Source organism: Populus alba, chromosome 18, assembly GCF_005239225.2.
Source record: "Populus alba chromosome 18, ASM523922v2, whole genome shotgun sequence".
In the NCBI taxonomy this organism is placed as follows: Eukaryota; Viridiplantae; Streptophyta; class Magnoliopsida; order Malpighiales; family Salicaceae; genus Populus; species Populus alba.
In genome coordinates this window covers 9,092,490-9,117,121 of record NC_133301.1, presented here as the reverse complement: position 1 = coordinate 9,117,121, position 24,632 = coordinate 9,092,490, and the positions used below count along the sequence as shown (strand labels likewise).

The 24,632-nt window shown below is 34.7% G+C and overlaps 3 protein-coding genes across 7 annotated transcripts; all 3 read left to right on the top strand.

Moving 5' to 3' along the window:
- Positions 1-2,537: 2,537 nt before the first annotated feature.
- On the top strand, positions 2,538-7,745 carry LOC118054135 (VIN3-like protein 1). Of its 4 annotated transcripts, XM_073406339.1 has the most exons (6): positions 2,539-2,753; positions 3,318-3,385; positions 4,220-4,296; positions 4,640-5,279; positions 5,691-6,001; positions 6,089-7,745. In XM_073406339.1, the coding sequence occupies exons 4-6, from the start codon at positions 4,822-4,824 to the stop codon at positions 7,279-7,281; spliced, it is 1,962 nt and encodes a 653-aa protein (XP_073262440.1). In that variant the 5' UTR covers positions 2,539-2,753; positions 3,318-3,385; positions 4,220-4,296; positions 4,640-4,821; the 3' UTR covers positions 7,282-7,745. The 4 variants fall into 4 exon arrangements, with proteins under 4 accessions (XP_034921479.1, XP_073262440.1, XP_034921480.1 ...); XM_035065588.2 differs by lacking the exon at positions 4,220-4,296 and having other exon boundaries at positions 2,538-2,753; XM_035065589.2 differs by lacking the exons at positions 3,318-3,385; positions 4,220-4,296.
- A 1,125-nt stretch (positions 7,746-8,870) lies between these two features.
- LOC118054134 (fe-S cluster assembly factor HCF101, chloroplastic) lies at positions 8,871-13,913 on the top strand. Its single transcript, XM_035065587.2, has 16 exons — positions 8,871-9,048; positions 9,163-9,282; positions 9,505-9,647; positions 9,734-9,784; positions 10,067-10,222; positions 10,521-10,664; positions 10,742-10,884; positions 11,107-11,176; positions 11,420-11,515; positions 11,716-11,805; positions 11,930-11,983; positions 12,426-12,549; positions 12,709-12,833; positions 13,101-13,223; positions 13,422-13,490; positions 13,583-13,913. The coding sequence occupies exons 1-16, from the start codon at positions 8,979-8,981 to the stop codon at positions 13,586-13,588; spliced, it is 1,584 nt and encodes a 527-aa protein (XP_034921478.1). The 5' UTR covers positions 8,871-8,978; the 3' UTR covers positions 13,589-13,913.
- A 1,294-nt stretch (positions 13,914-15,207) lies between these two features.
- Positions 15,208-24,626, top strand: LOC118054132 (uncharacterized). 2 transcript variants are annotated; one of them, XM_035065584.2, is made up of 16 exons: positions 15,208-15,350; positions 15,421-15,620; positions 15,703-15,780; positions 16,020-16,069; positions 16,196-16,249; positions 16,631-16,683; positions 16,842-16,914; positions 17,207-17,268; positions 18,022-18,090; positions 18,714-18,819; positions 19,620-19,690; positions 19,973-20,073; positions 20,945-21,040; positions 22,099-22,166; positions 22,563-22,608; positions 24,321-24,626. In XM_035065584.2, the coding sequence occupies exons 2-16, from the start codon at positions 15,552-15,554 to the stop codon at positions 24,399-24,401; spliced, it is 1,077 nt and encodes a 358-aa protein (XP_034921475.1). In that variant the 5' UTR covers positions 15,208-15,350; positions 15,421-15,551; the 3' UTR covers positions 24,402-24,626. The 2 variants fall into 2 exon arrangements, with proteins under 2 accessions (XP_034921475.1, XP_034921477.1); XM_035065586.2 differs by having other exon boundaries at positions 15,269-15,287.
- Positions 24,627-24,632: the final 6 nt, after the last annotated feature.

Sequence of the window (24,632 nt, the reverse complement as noted above, 5' to 3'; positions counted from 1 at the left end):
GAAATGTGAAAGAAAAAGAAATTAAAAGACTAGCTTGAAATTATAAATTATCACTTACAAAAATCAAGGTGGGGAGAGAAATAATAATAATAAAAAAGTCTATCAATGCTAAATCTGGAGTCATAACATCACACATACTGTCATAAGAGGGAGGAGATGTCAAGGTGAATCTAATCGGATCAAAGAAATCCACTATTGATCGCCGAAAGCCATCGAAAGTGCTACTCAAAGATGACAAAGTGTTTGGTGCGCTAGCCTTGTTATGCACGTACCAATTATTTTTTTTTTATTAATATTTATATTTGTTAAAGGCTAAATTGCTCCCAAGTCAATATCAATAGGATAAAAACACCCGGTCTAAAAAGATAAAATAAACCCTAGATGATAGCTCCTTTTTCTTTTTTTAGAAAAATTTTAAGTTTACTTGTATCATTTAATTGTTCTAACTAGAAGAAAAGGATTAAAACACCCTTGAACGATGATTTATCATTTTTACCTTTGGAGGGTAGTTTAGTAATTTTATGATATCAAAAAAAGAAAAAAAATCACTTGTAGATAGTCAATTACATGATAACTAATGAATCATAACAAAAAGACCGAATTCTCCCCAATACATAACCCATGGTAATTGCATTGTAGTAATTAACAGTGAATTAAGTGAGTTTGCTTTCTGATTCAGCTTTTTGTTATATTATACATCAACTCTTTTATTGACGATGTTCGACTCTATATTAACCGCCTTGTTTCCAGGAATAAAAAAAAAAAAAAAAAAAAAAAAGACCCCTCTTTTATTTATGCATGCTCCACGAATTTGCAGCACAAGTTTCATCTGATTACACCGTGCATGACCAGTGACTTTGTGGAAATGTCGTGAATACTGTGGTTAGCTAGGGGCAATCATTTTGGCCAAAAGGGCGAGGATAAAAAAAAAAAATTTACTTTTTTTTTTTTTTTTTTTTTTATGAAGGTCAACAACATAAAGCAATAATTTTCCAGCGGCTCTAGCTGTCTAATATTTTGTGATTGATTCTTTTAACCTAGTTTAGTCAATTCCAAGGAACCCACCATCGTCCGCCACCAATGGGAATGGAAGCGGCGAGGTGGCGATGGATCAGGCATACACCTGGAAGGAAGGACGGTGTGGGCACCGAGTGTGATTGGCCTTCATAAAGGAAAAAAGTGGCGAAAAGGAATCATAAAAAGGACCACATTTCATGTTTTTCTTTGGTTTTTTTTTTTTTTTTTTTCTTCTTGCTGAGAGTCATGTTGACTGACTCTTTCCCGATACTTTTCAAACACGATTAGATTCTACTGACAGTCTGACACGCGTTCCATACACTCATTTCATTTCCTCCTCCTCTTATGAATCCCACGACTCCTTCATAAATTAAACACGAGGAGGCCTCTTCGTTAATAATAAATAAATAAATAAATAGTCCTCGTCAACATCCAAGAATAAAAATTAGATTCATACCTCCTACCCACCAACGTAACGCCCATGCTCAATGCAATCGATTAATTCTCCATGAATTACATCAAGCAAGACTCCTTTAGCTGCCGTGTTCAAATATGTTTTTTTTTTTAATTAATTCTTTTATATTTTTAGATTTTTTTTTATTTTTATATGTATTTTTAATTTTTTTTTAAATAAAACAACATTTTAAAAAATAATAATTACACACCTAGCCAATAAAATATAAAATATTAATTTTTTCTATTAATATGAATGTTTCGGTTAACTTGCATGCACTTCAACTAATTCACGAATCTTAAAGTTAATGATCATATAGGTCTCTAATAACCTCAAAATTTATAAAATTTAAAATAATAATTTCTAAAAAACAAATTAGTTACATTTCTTGATAATAAAATGTTAATGTTGCAAGTGTTTTTGTATAAAAATTAAATATTCATGTTTTAAAATAAATAAATAAAAAAGCTATAACTTCATCTACGTAATATATATATAAAACAAAAACTTCACGAATCTTAAAATTAATGATCATATAGGTCTCTAATAACTTTAAAATTTATAAAATTTAAAATAATAATTTCTAAAAAACAAATTAGTTACATTTCTTGATAATAAAATGTTAATGTTACGAGTGTTTTTGTATAAAAAATAAATATTCATGTTTTAAAATAAATAAATAAAAAACTATAACTTCATTTACGTAATATATATATAAGTAACGAAAGCTTCACAAATCTTAAAATTTTGTGATAATATAGGTCTCTAATAACCTTAAAATTTATAAAATTTAAAAATAATAATTTCTAAAACACAAATTAGTTACATTTCTTGATAATAAAATGTTAATGGTGCGAGTGTTTTTGTATAAAAAATAAATATTCATGTTTTAAAATAAATAAATAAAAAGCTATAACTTCATCTATGTAATATATATATATATATATATATATAAAAGAAACGAAGGCCACGCGCTCAAATTGAATCAAGTGGCAGTGCTTGACGTACCTTTTCTGCTGGGCACAGCCAACACTTCTCTGTAACAGATCCAACTGCTTCTACGCGTATTAACAGAGCGTGACTAACTTCTCTTCCTGTCTCTAAAACGTGAACAAATCTCCCTCAAGGCTCTAACTCAGAAACTAACGTAATAAATAAACTCGAAGAAAAGAAATTTCCTCTCTCTCTCTCGTTCGCCTTGGATTCGTGTCTTCTCTCATAAACCAATTCTCTTGATTTGGCTACATTGAAAAACCCTAGATTCCTCGCCCATTATTAACAGGTACTAAGTAACAACGTGCTCTCTCCCAAACCCCCCTTTCCCTTTGCTTTCGAATTTTGGTTTTGATTGTTTGTTGCCTCAGATCCGTTACTGTTCTTTTGTTTTCTCAAAATTACGTGTTGATTTTTCCTGACTGAGAATTATTTAGCTCTTTTTTTCTATTTTTTAAAAATTTAGGACAATGTACGGACATCTACACACTATTTACTCTTTAATTCAGCCTTTTCGATAAGTTTAATTTATAGTAATTTATTTTTTCTTCGGTTGTTTCTGCTTATGTGTTTAGTATTATTCAATGTGCTGAAAGTTTTTTTTTTTTTCTAATCTTCAAAGATACTATTATTATTGTTGTTGTTGTTGTTGTTGCTGCTGTTGTTGTTGTAGTAGTAGAGAGTGATAGCATTTTTCTTACAAAATTTAGTTTGCAAAGCAGTTGCTATACATTGGAATTTGTGGTGTTTTAGGTTAATGCAATTTATTTCGTTGCTTAAAAAAATTGAGAAGAACATTAAAAAAAATTAAGTAAATTTAAAGGCATTTTGGTGTTTGAATTTATGGTGACAGGTAAGGCAGCTAAAATTAGTTTGCCGACCTGTTTAAAATGGACTTAGAGGATACATTCCTTGCTAAAGGTATGCTCTTTTATCCATTTCTATATACCAGTTGAGATCTCTATTTTTCCTTTCTATGCTCAGTTAAGAATCCAGCAGCTAGGAGCAGTGCCATGACTTACCCTTGCCATTTACTCATAGCGGTTTTGGCGATTCCTAATAGGTCTTTACTTTGATGATGACATTGTTCACTTGATTTGTCAATCAGATTGTACTCATTATTGGCTGATATTCCCGTTGATTTCTTTTACTGTGTTTTCATTCACTGGTAGCAAACCCGGTTGCCTACCCGTTATTTTCAGTTGTTTGTTCATTGGGAAGGAGAAATAAAGTTTAATGTTTCTAAGCTGGATCCCTTTTGCTGATGCTGCTGCTTCTTGTTTTTCTCGGCCGTAATATGTTACTGTTTTCCAATTAGATATGTAGGGTTGTATGTATTGGAGTTAGTTTTTACCAAGAAACATGGATGCCATAACAAATTTGTGTTAATGTGTTTTACACATTTCTTGCAATTCCTGTGGGCTGGGTTATATATTGTTTCCAACTGCATGAAGAAATGGGTGATTCTGTGCAAGGTGATTGGTAATCTATCTATTTGGTTTGGGAGAGAGTTTCTGGGTGTTTTTTTGGACAACAATGGATTCAGAAATATTGAGAAAATTTCTAGCCAAACCATTTTTGCCGGGTACAATTTTATTTCTCTGTTGCATCTTATAATTCAGAGCTTTGACAGCCTTGTTAGGTGTTTCATTGTCTGACAATCAAAGGCATTATAGGGCTCTTAATACTTTAGTTCTCATTGTCTTGGTTTCATACTCTTTTATGTGGAGGATTAACTTGCTCTCCATTTTGCAGTTCTATTCACGTGCAATGTTAACATAATTTTTCATCTATAAAACAGTGGAGTGGTTATAAATTAGGTGACAAAGAAGGTGAAGTTTTAAAGATATAGGTTTTTTTTTTTTTTTTTTTTGTATGAAAGAGCATTGAGTTACACAGCAAATGTGGCATTTAGAAAAAATGCCTTGATAAAGGAGAGATTTAACTAAATCGAAGGCACTAACAGGTGAAGAGATATTGAAAAGTTAAGTGGGGTTGAGCTATGAAGAAAGAAAGAACCATATTACCTGCCTTGTTAGCAAAACTTTATAAATATAGTTAGACAGCTTCTATCATGTTTACATGCATTAATCAGATGAATTACATACTAGAAAAAATGTGTTCTATTTTCTGCTGAAACCCTTCTTTTTTGGCTGGTTTACTGTTCCTTTCCAGTTTCTGGTGTTCAAAGCCTTTCTTCCAGTGTGCAAAGCACCCCGGAAAAAAATGGCAATTCAGATGATGCTTCAAGAAGTCCAGAACTCCTTCAAGAGTTCCTGAAATCTGGTCCCAAAAAGGAACTTCTTCGAACTTGCTTGGATAAGGAGAAGAAACAGACAGCTTCATCAAAAAGCAAAATGACAGAACTTATGAAGACATGTAACAAAATTACCAAGAAGCAGGAAACCAAAAAAGCTTCTTCCAGTCCCAACAATCAACCTTCTTCTAAGAAGCAACAAAGAAAAGGGGAAAATCCTATGAGACTTGTACCTGCTTCTGAGCAGTCACCTGATTTTGGATGTTCAAACTCATGGATATGTAAAAATTCAGCTTGTAGAGCTGTTCTATCCACAGACGACACGTTTTGCAAGAGGTGCTCATGCTGTATTTGTCATTTATTTGATGACAATAAAGACCCTAGTCTCTGGTTGGTTTGCACATCTGAAAGTGGTCAGGGGGACTCCTGTGAGCTATCTTGTCATATTGAATGTGCCCTTCAACGTGAAAAGGTGGGGGTTGTTGACCTTGGCCAATTGATGCAGCTAGATGGTAGTTATTGTTGTGCTTCTTGTGGTAAAGTTTCAGGGATTCTTGGGTAAGTAAATTCCAAGCTTGTTATGGTTTCTACATTCTTGAACAAGTTGGTTTAAGTGAGCCATCTGATCAGTTATTCCAACTTTTTGTTGATGTCTTGAACTGCACATATTTTTCTCCAGTGCTTGCTTTTAACAAATTTCTCCTATATCATTTAATGAAAAATTTGTGTGGTGTTAAAAAATATTTATTTATATGGAAGAAAGTGCTTCTTAATGTGCCTTTGTTGCTGGGAAATGATTATAATGATATAGACTTAGTTTAGTGATCTAATGGCTTGTCAAGAGGGTAATTTCTCTGGTTCTGTTAAGACTTTACCTGCCTGGAAGTGAAGTTGGAATAGTTTTGTATTTCTGGAATAGTTTCTTATCCTTGGACTGATGTTTTGCTGTGATTTGATTAATACTGACAGAAGTTGGAAGAAGCAGCTACTTATAGCAAAGGATGCTCGTCGACTTGATGTGCTCTGTTATAGGATATACTTGAGCTACAGGCTACTTGATGGGACTTCAAGGTTTAAAGAACTGCATGAAATTGTCAAGGATGCCAAGGCCAAACTTGAAATAGAAGTGGGTCCAGTAGATGGTGTTTCTGCCAAGATGGCACGTGGCATTGTCAGCAGACTCTCTGTTGCTGGTGATGTGCAGAAACTATGCGCTCTTGCAATTGAAAAGGCAGATGAATGGCTCACTACCATCTCTAGTGCGAACCCAAATTGCAGAGGTTAGGGTTCATTATAGCATTCTCTATTCGTATCCTTATTGTTTGAAATTGTGATCTTGAAAACTCTAATGTTTGTCTTTTCCACAGAGGATTCCCTCCCTGCTGCTTGCAGATTCTTATTTGAAGAAGTGAAGTCCTCATCTGTTGTAATTATTTTAATTGAATTGTCTATTGCATCATCTGCTGACATTAAGGGCTATAAACTCTGGTATTGCAAGAGTAGAGAAGAGACACATGCAAAAGAACCTATTTGCGTGTTTCCAAGATCTCAGAGGAGGATTTTGATCTCTAATCTACAGCCTTGTACAGAGTATACTTTTCGGATTGTTTCTTATACAGAGGCTGGTGACTTGGGTCACTCTGAAGCAAAGTGTTTTACCAAGAGCATAGAGATAATTCACAAAAATCCCAATCCTTCAGTTGCAAGGAATAGTAAGAAAGAGAATACCATTACTGGAGGATGTACTTCTAGCTACAACAGGGATTCTGAAACTGCAACTGGAGTTAATTCTTCTGGATTCAAGGTTCGTGATCTTGGAAAGATACTCCATCTGGCTGGTGCTCAACAGCAAGGCTGCTTTGAAGGTTTCTGCAGCGCTGATGCTGAAAAATGCTGTGGAGCAGGTAAACTGGTCAAGCTTCAAACTTCAGAAGATCCAGTGCCATCTGTTTCACATGGGCTAGACTTAAACGTTGTTTCCATGCCTGATTTGAATGAAGAGCTGACTCCTCCATTTGAGTCCTCCCGTGATGAGGATAATGGGTGCACTTTGGAGCAGGCCATTGAGGCAGATGATGATGCTGCTTCTCATGAGGTAGAGAAAAATGGTTTAGCGAGATCTCATGGTAGTGGTGACTCCCAGACCTGGATGCATGGGCCAAGTGGGGAAGTGCCTACTGTTGATTCCCGGTCGGAGTTGTGCAGGAAAAGGGCTGCACACGCAAATGAAGACTTGCATGACTGTGATAGCACGTTGATAAATGGATCACCATTCCATGTGTCCAGTGGTTCAGGTTACCTGGATGAGAACTTTGAGTACTGCGTGAAGACAATCCGATGGTTGGAATGCGAGGGTCACATTAACCAGGAATTTAGATTGAAATTGCTGACATGGTTTAGCTTGAGATCAACAGAACAAGAACGTAGAGTGGTTAACACCTTCATCCAAACTTTGAACGACGATCCCAGTAGCTTGGCGGGACAGTTGGTTGATTCCTTTTCAGATATCATATCCAGCAAGAGGCCACGGAATGGTTTTTGCGGCAAGCTGTGGCATTAAATTAGGGCGGGTGATTCCAAGACACAGGATCGCCATTTGCTTCATGATTATTTTTTCAGTGCGATAAATTTCCTCTGATTGTTTTGCCGTTCTTTGTATAGGCATTTTTTTCTCAATCACTGTCGGGAGTGATTCATTTATATCACGGACAAGTTTGTCCGGCTAAAAGATTGGTTGCTGATTGCGGAGACGGTTGCATTTTTATTGGAAGGGCAACGACAATGCATGGGAGGCCTTGTGTGGTGGAGGCTTCATGCTGGGATTTGCCCGCCATCTTTTAAATTGTTCTAATTACATTCTCGGTACACTGTAGCTATGAAGGACATCTATCTGCTCGGATCCTGTTATTGTTATCTCTCCTTCTTCAAATCAGAGAAGGGTACACTAATTTATGGCGGATTTTATTTATAGTCTTGTAGTCTACGTCGAATTTTTTTTAAAGTAGTTAGTTGATTGCAAGTCAAGACTGGATTCCTCTCCCTCCTGACCGAATCCTTATATAACTTGGCTGATCGATCTCCAGAATGATTCTTTCGTTTAGTCAGATGCCCACATCGAAGTAAAATAAAAGTTGAGAGCGTTTGGAAAGGCTTTCAAAAAATTTTCAATTTTTTTTTTAAAAAAATTATTTTTTTATATATTTTTGGATTGATTTAATGTATTGATTTTAAAAATAATTTTTAAAAATAAAAAAAATATTATTTTAATATAAAAACATTTGGACTCATTAAATTATATATTATGATCTGGGTTCTTTTTATTGGCCCTTTGGGATTTGTTTTTCCTTTATTTATTTATTGGGTTTTTTAAGTTACAATATAGGTTTTTATTAATTTTTATTTCTTAGTATTAAGTTGATTGTAAATTGTTTTTTATATTTTTTATTATATAATAAAATAAACAAATTAATTTAATTCAGTACAATCTATGAAAACAAAAGCAAAGGCATAAAAAACAAATAAATGTGCTCTTCAAATGAAAAAAAAGTAAAATTTAAATTAATTGTGTGATTTTTAATTAGTTATTTAATTGAGAATTCTTACTTTAAATATAATTAAATTTTTTAATTTTTATGGGTGTTTAAACTCATATGATCATTTTAATTGACTGCTTTTTTTTTTATAATCAAGACTCTTCTACCATGATTAAAAGTGTATTTGGTTCATAGATGTGATGATTTTTTTTAAAAAAATATAACACATTTTAAACACAAACCACACCTTTAAAAATTAAAAATATATATTTTTTATTTTAAAAAATACAAGCTAACCTCCATTCAAACACACATTAATTCCATTATACTCGATCGGTTTCACCTTTCTTCCTTTATTTTATTGTGATTACTAATTATTCTACTATGATTAACATGAGAATATTTATTTATTTAGTGTAAATACGTTGTTTTAACGACGAGCTACTATTCAAGATCCAGGGACTCGGAAAAATTAACTAAAAAAGAAATTGTGTGTGGGGCTTGGCGCCTGGCAGGGCGACAAACAAAGAAGAAAGAGAGGCAAGAGGTAAACGTCGTCGTTGCAGGAATGAGTTTAAAATCTTCTATGCTGTTTATATCCATCCATCCATCCGCATCATTAAGCCACGAGAACGTGAGGCTCAAAACGCCCACTCACTTCTTGCTTTCTGCTACACGAATCACTTCCTTCTCCCTCCCTCCCTTCCAATCCTCCCTACTCAAAATGCAACTTCTCTATGCTCCAACCTGCCATAACCTCTCCTTGCGAAGCTTACACACGCGACCAAAAGAAGGTAACGTAACACACTAGCTTCAATCTTCGCTACTCCATTGAGATAATTTTTCTTTTATAGTGTTTTTTGAAGTAGCTTTTGAATTCCAAGCATGGATCGCGGTCTCTGTTGCAGGGTTGTTCTCATCTCTAGAGAAATGGCTTCATTTATCTGTTAACAATCAGCCTTGTAAACTACCACCTCGTAAATGCTTCTACCTGAAGAAAACCAGAGCTCTTAATTCTTCTGTTCAAGGTAATCTTTCTTTCTTTTATTATTATAATGTAGAGACTCCATTTTGTAAGTCATCGATCTAGATCACTGCCCTTGTAGTCCAGTTTGCCTTATTAATTCAGTACAGCTCTGGAGTTTGAACTGTACTTCTTTATCTTGCTTAATATTTTTGTAGTCATTTGCGTCGTCCTTTTTTTTTTTTGGTTGTATATATAACACAATACTCCTTTGGGTGTTGTGCAGCTGGCGGTTCTGCAGTATCAACAAGGAATGCTGAGAGTGATGTGCTGAAAGCCTTGTCTCAGATAATTGATCCAGACTTTGGAACTGATATTGTCTCTTGTGGTTTCGTGAAAGATCTCAATATTGATGAAGCTCAAGGAGAGGTTGATTCGAACACGAGATCCAAAGTTTCCTTGATATGCATAAAAAGTATAATGTTGTTGCTGAAACGTTTGCTATATTACGTCAGGTTTCATTTCGGTTGGAGCTCACAACACCGGCATGTCCAGTCAAAGACATGGTAAATGACACTATCATCACTCTTTGATAGTGAAAATGTGTGGATGACTTTTTGATGAGTAACAATCAAAATCCCATTTATTTTCTTCTTTGTAACCCCAGTCCCTAGTATTAATTGGTCTCCACGCACATGATTCAGAAACTTTGTGTTTCCAGTGATCTTCTTTTGTTCTTTGATCCTATAGAAATCTTTCCAACTCTGTGTAGAGTCTTTGATAAGATCGTCAATGTAGATGGTTTGCAATTGTGGTGTAGTAAGTATGACAAGATTTGATTGCAACAGTTTGAGCAGAAGGCAAATGAGGTGGTAGCCTTGCTTCCATGGGTCAAGAACGTCAAAGTGACGATGTCAGCACAGCCTGCCAGACCAGTTTATGCAGGGCAACTTCCCCAAGGGTTGCAGACAATTTCAAATATTATCGCAGTTTCAAGTTGCAAGGTAAGCTTCCTATAAACTTTGGCTGCTTTTCTTGCTTTATATTTGATTATATAAGGATTGGCTCTTTATTACTTCTGACAATTGCTAGAAGTTAATAAAGACTCGACTCTGACACCTCATGTGCTTCAAACATATCGTGCTATAAGTTATCATTTCCCCTAGGTTTTTGATGGGAAAATTAGAAATCATGCTTTATGGATCGTGCCATCTGCTGCGCCATGTTGTCTTTGGTTACTGAAACTAAAATTAATGTGTACAATATCGTTTCTATGACTGTTATTTGTGAAAAGTTGTGCAGGGAGGCGTTGGGAAATCAACTGTAGCAGTAAATCTTGCATATACTTTGGCTGGTATGGGTGCTAGAGTAGGCATTTTTGATGCTGATGTCTATGGTCCAAGTTTACCGACAATGGTTTCCCCGGAAAACCGATTGCTAGAGATGGTAGTATTTTTAAAATGAACTCTTTTCTACAGCAATTTGATTACGCTGCAATTACAAATGCATAAGAACTTCTACAGAATCCGGAGAAGAGAACTATCATTCCAACTGAATACTTGGGAGTCAAGCTGGTATCTTTCGGATTTGCTGGACAAGGGAGGGCAATAATGCGAGGTCCAATGGTTTCTGGGGTCATCGATCAACTACTGACCACCACTGAATGGTATGTTGTGGCTCTAAACAAAAGTCAGAACTTGTGTAGCAGAAACACTAATTAAAGGAGCTTGATAATATTGCTGTTTCAGATCTTTGTGGGTTTCAGTTCTACAGCAGTTCACATTTCAACTTCTCCCTATGAACTACTATACGATTGATATGACAAATTTAATTTTCAGTTCGTTTTATTAATTTCACAGATTCACATCTTAAATATATCTCAATGCAGGGGAGAGCTGGATTACCTTGTTATTGACATGCCTCCAGGAACTGGTGATATACAGCTAACTTTATGCCAGGTTTCCATTTCTCTTTCTTTTTATTTATTTATTTATTGAGAAATGGTGTGTGTTTTCACCTTCATGGCCCAACTGAAATTACCCGTTGAATGTGCTTTAGCTTTTAATTTTTGTTGATGTGAGTTATAATTATCTATAGGCATATGTAGAAAGAAAAGGAAAAGACTCTGCTGAAATGTGCTTTTTGCATGGCATCTCCTATGCTTAATCTCCGCAATTCAGCTGAATAAGATATATTTTCAGGTAGTCCCACTAACTGCTGCTGTTATTGTTACCACACCCCAAAAGCTAGCATTCATCGATGTTGCCAAAGGAGTTCGCATGTTTTCAAAGCTTAAGGTTTGGTTCGTTTCTTCATTACAATCACCCTCGAATTGTATTTCAACATGTATACACTCACACAGTCACACTCACATACATGGAGGTAGAATTTATTTGTATGGAGATGAAAATACTCATGAACATGATGGAAGAGAACTTAAAAATATGTATGTTACTTGTTACCTTTACATATTCATGTTGTCTATTCAAGTGTACAGGTGCCATGCGTTGCTGTAGTAGAGAATATGTGCCACTTCGATGCCGATGGGAAACGCTATTACCCATTTGGTAGAGGTTCAGGTTCTCAGGCATGCTCATTATCCAAAAATCTAATTTTCTATTAATATTTATATCAATGCGAATAATTCATTCATTATCAATAATGTTTAGCAGATGCAGATATTTCACTGTTTTTTTTTTACATATTTGCAGGTTGTCCAGCAGTTTGGAATCCCTCATCTGTTTGATCTTCCGATTAGGCCAACTGTACGCCCTATATAAGTGTTCTTATCGTCGGTTATACTTGTTATACTTTAAACTTCTTTCATGTAATCTGCTTAGATAGATTACTGGATAGGCATTACTTTCGTATTGTGAACTTGCTAGATTCCTGCACTCAGGGCTGAAATTCTCTTGTTTATCTCGGATAATTTCCCTTTCCCAAAAGTATTCTAAATTAGTTATGTTTGGCACTGTGACCTCTGTGCATCTAATTTTGGTTACAATCATTAAACAAATTCCGTCCTGCATGAGCAATGCCATGAGATCCTTTACATACAAATTAGATAGTTTCAATGTCAGAGTGTTCGTGATTTTTAGTGCTTCACTTTAACTTCGTCATAACCTTTTATTACTCCATTAGAAATTTAAAAACATATGCTGAAAATGATTAAGCAAACTATAATTTTTCACTCTATCATCTGTGTAGCTATCTGCTTCTGGAGATGGTGGAATGCCTGAAGTGGCGGCTGATCCTCAAGGTGAAGTGGCAAAAATATTTCAGAACCTTGGAGTTTGTGTTGTGCAACAGTGTGCCAAGATTCGCCAACAAGGTACACTGAAAAATATTCTGTACCCTGGTGTTTTGGTACAAGAAAGCAAAAAACTTCTGTACCAAAATTGAAATCTTAAGTATTTGGGAACTTTAATTGCGATACTTTCAATACTTTCTTGCTGGAAATAAAATTCCTTTTATGTTATGTTCATTCTAGTGTCCACAGCTGTCACCTATGATAAATCAATCAAAGCAATCAAGGTGAGGGTGCCGGATTCAGAGGAAGAGTTCCTTTTGCATCCTGCAACAGTGAGACGGAATGATCGCTCCGCCCAAAGTGTGGTATGTTATGATGCAACTCATTCATCTTTTTCAGATACGTAATACCATCTACGCCCACATTTACAATGATAAAAGACTCGATGATTGTACATTGCCATTAAGAATAGAACCATCTCTAGTAAGAAGACCAGCCTTGAGAGAAAGTCTTATTATGGTCGAATTCAATTGTTATTATCATAAACTCACACATCATCTCAATATGTTGTTCCTCTGCTGTTTGCTGGCTGCCCCTTGGCCCTGGTTTTTTCCCCTTCCTCTCTGAAATAGGATGAATGGACCGGGGAGCAAAAGCTGCAATACGCTGATGTTCCAGAAGATATTGAACCTGAAGAAATTCGGCCTATGGGAAACTACGCTGTGCAAATAACATGGCCGGATGGATTTAGCCAGGTGACTTGATGTCCTCCATATCTTACTCGTTAAATAAATGTTTCTATGGTAAACTATTACGATTGTTGCTGAATTATATGTTTCTGACAACTGATAAGAGATAGGTCTATCTTAGTAACCACTTTAGCAAGGGCCCTTCTGTGTTCCAGAGTCTCTGTGCTCAAATTGTCATCATTTAGTGCTCTTGATGCCATGCAGATTGCTCCGTATGATCAGTTACAGACAATGGAACGATTGGTTGATGTTCCTGAACCGGCTCCAATTGGGGTATGTTAACACCTATCTGTACATGCCAATTGTTTTCTACATAGCACCTTGTCGGAAAATTTATGAGGTTTGCATCCTCTGGGCTTCTTCAGGCATGATTTGGTTGGTGAAGTTGAATAGAGACTGTATGAACCAGAAAAGATAGAAAGAAAAAAAAGAAGAAGAAGAAGAAGACAGCACCACAAATCTTCCCAAACTCAGTTACCCTCAGGTGAAATAGCGTACCGGAGCTGGTAGAAGCTCTCGAAGTGCATTGTCTCTGGCCTGTTTGCCTCACCCTCTCGAGTGATTCTCAGGGACAGTTGTACAGCCCAAATGTTGTAGTAGAAACCCTATCAAAAGCATCCGATTCCAGTTAGATTTCCCTTTTATATCGTCAGTTTTTGACTATATGAGTTGGTCTGGAAGTGTTTCGTTTGCTTATCCGCTCTCCTTGGAACCATCTGTTTGTATATCAAAGAAATCAAGTCTCTGTTGAATGGTAAAACAACCATCTGCATTACAATACAACCACCAGGCAGGCGTCTTTATTAACATAGCCTGACGAGCGTGGCGTGCAGATGCTATGTTTCGACGTGGATTGAAGCAGTAAAACGCCCTTCACAAAAAAATAATAATCAAATGAGCTAATATTATGTAGTTTATTTGTTAGTTTTGAATTGTGCGGGAACAATATTGTTTTTTTACAATTTTTATGTATAGTTAAATTACTGGATTTTTTTTAAAAGTAAATAAATACTTAACTATGGTCGAGTAACTTGTTTTATATTTAACTTTTTTAAATACAGTATAATGATTTTATTGACATTATAATTAAAATTCTTAAAACTTAACTATACAGGTCTATTTGTTATTTTCTAATGGTTTTTCATAATAATTATTTGGTTTCAGAGTTAATGCGGTATTTTTATAAATAATAAAATATTAAAAAAGTTTTTTATAGTATTTGTGGCTTCACCACCTTTGGGTTGCATACATGACATAATTTAATGGTCAAATCATTATTCTTTCGTGTCATTTAATTATTTTTTAGAGTCCTTTTTTTTTTAAAACAACATAATTGGTCAATGAATCTTTAGTTCGGCACCGAAAATCTTTTCTTATTTTTCTTTCTTTTCTCACTTCTGAAAATTGGTGCTTTGCCCTCCAGACTTGTAGATAATCCCTTCAATTTTTTTTTTTTTTAGATTTAGTCTTTTTTTATTATTATTTTTTAAAATTAAAATTTTTTAATTTCATCATTTTTTTTTAATTTTTTTAAGTCTGTCATATTTTATTCTTATTTTTTTATTGCTAATTTTTATTTGAGATCTTTTTTTTTTTTTCAATTCTACCTTCTATTTGTTTTTTTTTGATCTTTGTTTTTTTATTATAATTTTTTGCTTTGATAATTTTTTTAGATTGATTAAATTGCATTGTGAATATATTTTTTGCAAAAAAAAATTATATTTTTAAAAAAAATACATTAAAAGATAAAGGTAAAAATAAATCTACAATTAAAATATCATTTTGCATTTTATAAATGCGAGACAATACTGAAAGAAAATATTAATATATAAAACCATGTTGATATAATTTTAAAAAAATACTGTTATAAATAAATAAAAAAAATTATATTGTTCATGTGAACACGATTCTGTCGGTTCTTGATTTGGTAATTTTATATATTAGGTGGTAATATAATGCATGATATATAATAATTACTAGATTGAATATACGACTAATATTAGGAGTATTTATTTTGTTTGAAATTCCGAAGTGAAGCAACTAAAAGGGCTCCCGAGTTAAGGCGGGCTGGTGAGCGCCTGAACGAGTTTGACAAGTGAAAAGACGAGAGCATTTTTCTTTTGACGAAGTAGCGTAAGAGTCAGGAAGATTCTGCCTTCTGTTTTTGTTATCGTTTTGACGCTTGATTTTACACCATTAACAGGGCATGCGGCATTGACAACGACGCCTTCAAGGTCCCTCCTCTCCTCTGCATTAAATAAACCATTAGTATTTCGCCATCACGCGGCTTCTCCCTCTAATCGGACTCTTCCCGGCGGGGTTACCTGCGAAACGATGTCGACCTCAACTGGAACCGTTTTCCCCACTTTAAGAAGTGTCACCATACCCTATACTGACCTCAAGGTGCGTGAGCAGTCTTTGTTTTAATCAAAGTTGATGTCTGTGGTGGAATTACTTATATTTATGTTTGAATTTTTGTTGGTAGAACAAGGATGCAGACTTGTCGGCCAAGATAGAGGAAGGTTTTGGACCCAACGGCCTTGGGATTCTTTCAATTTCTGATGTAATATTCTGAAAATTCTTTCTTTATTTTCCCTTTTTTCTATTTTCACTATAATCACTTTGCGTTTCGGAATTAGAATTTATTTGTATATGATAGCGCGGAATGGTGCAAAAGGATTCCTATAGCGACTAGTTTGGTTGTTGTGTGTTTTTACTTGGTAAATCTTTAATTCCTTTAAAGACAAGTATTAAATGCTTGACTTCTTGTTTGATTTTGTTTTTTACCCTTTATCATTACAGGTCCCTGGATTTTCTTCGTTGCGTCAAAATCTTCTACATCTTTCACCCAGGTACAAGTTCAGAAATAGATTTCCTATGTCCATTAAGAGTGCCATTGGATATAAAACATTCAGAAACAGAACCAAATGGATTTTTAGGCACTAGCTTATGATGCATATATCCTTCAATCTTATCAGACTGGCCAACCTTCCTCAAAAGGTAAAGGATGAGCTTGAAGATCCACACAGTAGGTAATTAATGATTCTGCCTCTTAGTTTTTTCTTTAACTCTGTTACCTCTATATGTCTTTCGCATCCCCATTTTATGTACATGAAGAGTCAGATGCTGTTCTTGACCCACATTCTGTGTATAATAGCTAAATATGGTATATGCTCAGAGATATAGTGTATTGCAAAATGTTTGTTAAAAAAAGCTGTGTATACAGCGTGCTGTTCTTTTTTTCTCTTTCTTCTGTAGAATGTACTTTGGAAGCTCAGGAACAAGTGACTCCTCTTGCCTTTTAGTTGGAATGCTATTCCTTTATTCTTAACCCAATGGTAGTTGGCATTATGGTGGCTTCAGTCAGTAGTGGTTTAACTTCCTGCTTCATTTTACCCACCATCTCTATGTAGGTATAACTTTGGATGGAGTCATGGGAAGGAAAAGCTTGAATCTGGGAAGCCTGGTAAACTTTCTATTATATTAAAATTTAATAATCAATCCATCCAGTTCAATAAATTGCAATAATCACACTGTAATTACATTTATCCAAGTTAATGTTTTATATATCTATCATTTTTTTTTTTCTCTTACCTTTTTCTTCCTATTGTATCTTCTGTGCAGATCTACTGAAAGGCTCTTTTTATGCAAATCCAATATTAGATGTTCCTACCACTGACATGTGTCTAAAACAGCGGTAAAAGCTTAGAAAACAAAACTCATGTTGAAATGTTTCTTGTTTTTATTTATTGATGAAAGCTTTGCTGTAGATTTATAAAGCTGGCCTAACACCATTGATTTTTGGACAAAGCAGAATAAAAAAATAGGGATGTATATGGTTCACATGGTTTGTTTTTCATGTCACTGTATTTGCTTAGCTGAGGAATTTTTTTTCCTCTTGTGCTGTAAAAAACTAGTTATTTACAAAAAGTTAAAGACATTACATTACTCATCTGCATAACTTGTCACCCATGCTCGCTGTCTTTTAGGTATCCGTCTTATTGTTCTTCAAACATATGGCCTGGCAATGCTTTGCCAGAATTGGAAACTGGTAAGTTCGAGATCAACACTTTGATTTTGATGCTGCAGATTCTATCAATCAAATATTTTTAATACAGTGCTTGCCTTTTTAGATTTTTCTTTAGGCTTCAAGAATTAGTATATTGCAAAATATCTCTCAAAGTCTTTGAAATGTAATAATTTTTAAGCTGTTGATTTGCAATTTGCAATCCAATAAAACCCCTTTAAATATAGAATTCTCACCTTGATGTCTAGTATGATGCCAAAATCATTGGAATCACCTTGGCTTTACACTCTGTATATCCAAGAATTATAGCACATTCTTCTTTGCATCCTCTTGCTGAGCAAAGTAATTATAAAATCAGTTGCCAACCACCCCTTAATTCTGCTGTTGTTTATCTTTCAATGAGCTGTTGCCAAACCCCTTTTCTTTTTCTTTTTTGCTTTCTGGTGCAATTATTTGTGTTTATGATCTACACATTTATTGACAGCAGCATATATTCTTTATACTGCTTATTTGTAAATTGAGTTTTAGCTTCCAATTACCATTGATTCCAGCTTTTATTGGATGTCACTGCCTTATTTTTCACAACAGAGAAGTTAGTCTTTATACCAGTACTTTGGTATACATTCATGCTGATCTTTTTCTTTTTTTCTTGTACAAGACAACTTTGAGATAATGCGACATAATGCCTGTATTATATCAGGGTCCTTTTCTTTTCTTTTCTTTTTTCCCGCATTTCCTATATTTTGAAATTACTGAACATCAGCTGTTAATGTGCAGCTTTCAAAGCACTTGGGAAGCTGATTCATGATGTTGGATTGATGGTAGCTTATCACTGTGATCAATATGGTAAAACTTTATGTGTCCCAATGTTGGTATTTAAATTAAGCTAATAAGATATTGAACTCCTCTGAATTCAAATCCTCTACATGTACACATATGTTGCTGAATATTTAGATAATTCCTTAGGTCTGAAGAATAGAATCCATCATTTAGTTGCCCAGGAAATTGAATTAGCCATAACTATAACATTGGGAAACTATTGAATATAGGAGTTTGAGTCTGTGAATCACCTTAAATGTCCTTATTGGTGGAGTCAACTTCTTTAAATAGAGGGTTGTGGATTCCCATTGGATTTGAAACAAAAATTGTGATTAATAGTTTTCCATTTGAGATGAGAGTTTCCAGGCTTTACATATCAGCATTGAATTGCACTTGAATATATATTATCTTCATATGGTTGGCAACCTGCAATTGTGGCTAAAAAAGTCCAGCCTGGCCATGTATATGATTTTGAAATGAGGTCATTCTTACCTGAGTCACAAACCACCTTGTATGAGTAGCGCTGGATTGAGCACTTGCTGAGTGGATTGCCTGCCTTATCCTTCTTTCTTTCTCCATTTGTCTTTATTTTTATTTTTTCACTTTTGACTACCCTGGGTAATTTGTTCGATTTTGATGAGCTCGTGTAGTATCCAAAGGAATGGAAGTGGATCAAAATGAAAGCCTCAAACAGATACTTACTCGTTCTCGGTGTCATAAAGGCCGGTTGCTTTATTATTTTCCTACACTAAGGAGGTAATGCTTTTCCTATCTCCCACTTTACTTGTCACAGGTTTTTGGTATAGCTGATGAATTGTCATGTGAAAGAACCAATTCTATTTTCAGTCGTCATGATCTGACTTGTTGATAATTCCATCTGTTGTGTAGCTATATTGAAATAGAAAACTTTGTGATTTACATGACTAACTTGATTAAGCTGGTCTCCTCACCCTTGATGCCCTGATTCATGTCAGTATGGCACTAAATTTCGGAAAAGTTGAGAGTAAAATCTGCGGAAGAAAGCATAGTCGAGATACAAAATGACTATGAAATAGAAAATCTTACTACCATACAAGATAGTTACATGCACATATTCATAAGAATGAGACTGAATGCCGCTTCTTGATAGAAAAAGTTTTCCAGAGGCAGCAAAGAATATTAAATGTGCACTAGTTAGGGCATATCACTATCACCAATTAGGGCATATCATTACCAAATTTTCCTCGTAGTAATTACTTTTTATTTCTTTATTATATGAACTGCTTTAAGTTGTTAGGGCTCTTCAAATGATTTTTTGAAATACTAATGGTGGTTTACAGTTAATGTCTACTTGAATGCAGAGATGTCATGCGAAGACTGAATTTAGTGTTCTGTCTTTTGGGTCCTTGACTCCTTTCTGGAACACTAATCTGTATTCCAGATGGTAGCTCTTCATATTTGTTGCTTATATCTCATGATGAATTGCATGAAATGGTGGAGTCTGTCAAAATAATGTGCTTCCAATGATATAATAAGTGGCTTCTGGAGGGAATACTTACAAGTAGAATCACATGCAGTGATTGTGTCCCAGATGGTGACTCAACATCAACTTGGTGTGGGTGGCATACAGATCATGGCTCACTGACAGGTGATCAACTTCTTAATTCATGAGATACTATTTTTGTTCTCTCTCTGGGGCATATAGGCTTGTTGATGATGTGCATGCTTAAGCATTTTTCTCAGCAACATACATTTCTTTTTCTGATTTTGTATTTAAATTCCAAATAAAATTTATCCTAGGATTTACAAATTTTTTTCCTGCCACTTGTTATTGACAAGGATAAGTTTGTAGAGAGATCAGAATATTTCTTTTTCTTGGAATTTCTAAATTGGGGTTGACTTTGTGTCTTTGTTTCAATTTGATATGTAGGTTTGACTTGTGCCATGTTTAAGAGAGATGGTGTAGAAATACCTTGCCCTGATAGCACTGCTGGCCTTTATATTAAAACACGAACTGATCAAATTGTCAAAGTAAACTTTCTTGTCTTTGAAATTTTACTTATGCAAAATGCTATCTATGATAATGAGCTTCATTTAATTGTTCACTTTAACATATTCTTCATTCTTTTGGAAGCACCAGCCTTTGTGTTAGACTCCATATTAGCTGTTAGAAATGTAGGATCACTTACTCCATTCTTGTTTTCCAATCTTCTGGCTTGAAACCAAGCAGATTAACTTTAGAAGTCTGATTCATATCTTCACTCATTTGCCTCTCATGAAATAAAACTGAGAGATAGCAGATGTCAAATGATTATAACATAAGAAACCTAGAAAATTCCTCAGATTAACTTTAGAAGTCCGATTCATAACTTCACTCATTTGCCTCTCACGAAATAAAACAGAGATAGAGCAGATGTCAAATGATTGTAACATAAGAAACCAAGAAAATTCCTCATTACAGACCATAGAAGCAAATTTAAAATCAAGTCGATTTTGTTTCAACCTTGAAAGCTGCGAATTAATAGAACAGCAAAATCTTAAACCTTGAAAGTTATGAATGATAAGAACAGGGACAGGTTTTATGTTTGATGGGTTCCCACATGGTTGTATTCATGGAGAGAAATGGTGATCAGATACTCTAAGAAAGCATCCATTTATTTTTCCTTTTCAACTTGAATTTAGTACAACACCAACCGTGTTCCCTTCAAGCAGCCTCACCCCTAATAAAAAGAATGAATCTGGGGAAGTCCTCAAAAAAGAAGTGAGAACGAGTGCTTTATATAAGTGGAAGTGCTTGCTTCATACTAAACCTTTTTAACATATGTGGTTCATTATGACATTTTTAAGTACACTCTGAATGATACTAAGTTTGTCATTGACTTGCATGTTTGTTATGTTTTAGGTTGTGTTTGGAGAAGGTGAGGTAGCGTACCAAATTGGTGAAACAGCTGAAATACTGTCAAGAGGTTATCTTTGTGCAACACCGCACTCTGTTCAGGTACTTTTCATATTTGATCTTTATAATGGAAATAATTTGGGACTAACACTTAGGATTGCATGTTGTGTATTGCACTAGTTCTTATATTGTACCAACAATTAGTATTTGTTGTTGGCTGCATGGTTTGGTGATCCTTCAAGGTGAAAAATAGTGGTGTCATTGTATGAAACAAAAATTCTAGGTGAAAGGGACTTAGCTATGTTGAAATTTATCAAAGCAAAAACGTGAGGGGACATGCTTTCAAGTGATTGTTTTTCCTGTTCTGAAGGGCTGTTGTGAGTTTTCTATATGATTGAGTAAGAAGGGTTTAAGCTCGGTTTGAACTTTTATTTCTGTACATTTGAAGTTGGAAATGATTTCATTTACAGATATTCTTTTCCTTAAAGATCTATGATTTGTCTCCCTTGACATCTCTTGATTTTTAAATGCCTAACAATTGATGCATGACAGCACATGCATGTCTCTTTGTTTTATAAATTTGAAACTTTTCTTCAAGTGCCACAGGGGGGGCTTGTCTAAGATAAATAGTCAGTTATTTCTATATGCAGAGTGACAGTAAGCTAAGTGAGCATGAAAGATACAATGGGCATTTTATTTTCCTACTTATATACTTCCTACGGGCTTTACTTTCTTGTAAGAAAAATGCTTTCATTTGTTCCATAAAGCATTCATTTCTGATATATGTGATACTTGTATGGAGTGGGCTGCCCTCTTTCGTTGTCTAGGGACCATTTGCAGCAGTCCCGCACACAAGTGCCAGCCCTACTTTTTTTCAGAAGGTGTTACTTAAAATTCCAGCCATACTTCTTTTCTTGACAAACTGCTTGTCGTACCATTATGTAACCCTGATGATGAGCAAACTGAAGTAGAGCTGAAATTCAGTGATTGAAGTTGGAGCATCTAACTTACATGTGACACCTATCATTAAGATTACAATGCATTATATCTAAGCTGTGAACAATGAAAAATAAGTAACTTGGTGGTTTTTTCCTTTCTGTACAATCTCTTTGGAATATAATGAAGTAATAACCTGTCCTGGTTTAATGTTTTTTCTGTAGGCACCCAAAGGGGAGGAGGCTTCTGGTGTTGACAGATCAACATTTGCATTATTCATGCAACCCGATTGGTATGCTATTTAACAAAGATGAATTATAGAATCTATTAACATGACTTGTCCTGTCACGTCTCCTTATAGCTATGTAAATGAACTATTCTGAACACCGGTAGTTTCAATGTAATCTTGAGACTGCATATGGATCTACAGACAAAAATGTTGGCGGCAGTCATGCGATTGATATATCCATTTTCTTCCATAACACACACACTTGGATGAATTAGTTATTAATTTTATTTTATTCTTTTTAATCAGCTCTAAGTATGGACTAAAGATCCTTGCATTGTATGATGTCTTTACTGTTGTGCTATGATGGCATCAAGCATCATTAACCAGTATTTTTTTTTTCGGAGAAACTTGTAACTTTTAAACAGAGCAAGATACATTGACGTGTTTCTTGTCTTGTAGGGACGAGAGACTTAACTTTCCCAAGGAGATGCATATTCACAAAGATGTAAGTAGCCCATGCTTTAAATTCTGTAACTTACAAAGCACGCTGCATATTTGATTGAAAATCTGGTAGAATTAGAAAGTTATTGGCTTCATCATGATAAATTTCATTTTGAGTTACTTGGGGCACAAGTGGACGTAGGAAGAAAATGATAACACATGAACCAGGATCATAAAAAAAAAGAAAGAGCTATAGTTGAAGGAAAACTAACCATTTCATGAAAAATGAGCAAACGCCAGCAAAAAAACTGTTTACTGCGCACTCTTCAAAAAAATGAATTGCTTGTAACTCGCACGCAGTAGAGAAAGTCCCACCATATGTTGGTGCATATTATTAACATTAAAAAAAAAAACCTAAAATATTTATATCTGGTCCTTTTAAAAATAAATTTGATAAGCTCTAGCTAGGCAGTCCACATCAACCCGTTATTCTACGATTAAATGCCCAATGTACTGAAAGCGGGGGCCGTATCCCGTGTGATCATATCAGTTTTTTCAAGGCATATATACTGCTTGGTAGCTGTGCAAAATTGTTATTATATTAAAAAACAACTAAAAAAAAAAGTCATTTTAGCTTCTTGGATTTTTCTATTCATCACTAGAAAAATGATTATTTATTCTTCTAATGAAAAAGACACATGCTTTCAAACCAGGGTTATTTTAATATTTTTGTATTAATCATTCTTAATTGATTTTGAAATATTTTTATTTATTCATTGATTTAATTAATAGTAAAATAATCAAAATACCTCTAAGAAAAAAAAAGAAAAAAAAGGTGGTCTTGGGTAGGGGTACTTATGAATTCTTGTTATTTCATGCATGGTATAATTACACATGTGCCCTTTGATGCAGGGCATTGAAATTCATTGCAATTTTGGGTATTTAGATCTTTTAGCTTTTTTTTTTTTTTTTTTGTTAAATGTAAGTTTGGTTGAGGGTTATGATTTATTTTACCATTAAAATAATAATTTTATATTCATCCTCACACAAATCACTATTCATAGCAATGTTCACTTTGCAAAATTTCATCACAGGTCCTCAAGTTTTTCTCTTGCTCCATTGTGGTTCAAAGACTTTATTTTCTTTCAATTAGGTCCTCAAGAGTTCCTTCTTGGTTGCTCTGGATTTTTTTTTCGTTCTCTTTGAATTTCATGTAATCTCTTTCCCTGGGTATTGTTAGATTATTTTGGCATTGCATGCCATGTCGATTTTACATGGGAAGTTTTGAAATTATTGTAAAAAAAAAAAATTCAAAGAATAGGGATCAAAATTGACATTGGCAAAACCTGAAAGCCCTTTTCATTCTTACTGTTAAAAAATGCATGTAAATCTACACTTTGATCCTTCTACTTTACTTTAGTCTCCTAGGATTTTGGATTTTTCATTTAGGTCCCAAATTTCATTTGTTTTGCATTATAGACCTTGAGTCTTGAGAGAGGGGAGAAAAAAAATAGTCCGAAAGATTTGAGGAGACAGAGCTTACTTGGTGTCTATAGATCAAGAGAGGAGGAACTTGTCTTTAAGAGAGAAACTTCATGAAAATAGAAGAAGAAAAAGAGAGGAAGGAGAACATTTTCACTCAAAAACTGCAGCAAGGAAGCGCATCATTTATCGAAATTAGAAGGCCAATAACTGCAGCAAGGAAGTGCTTCTTGCCTGAGTGTTTAGCAGATATTGACTTGACTTTTGATCTCCCGTTTCCTGTGTTGGTTGCAGCTGGAGCTAGCCAATAGCTGTCTCACGTTTGGAGAATATTCTGAGACGCTGCTGGACAAGTATTACCACTTGAAAACGTGAAGGGTCGTTATGTTCCTCCTCCTCCCCCTGCTTTCAATAGCAACTGTTCTGTATGACGTCATGATCATATAATTAAATCCTCTCTGCCTGCTTGGAAGACCCAAAGACAATTTTGATATGAACTCCTGCCTTTTTCATTTTCTTATTCATATTCGCATGTTATTGATAGAGGGAAGAAAAGGGATTCTTTCTGATGTCGTCAGCATCGACGGATTTATTCGTTTTCTACTT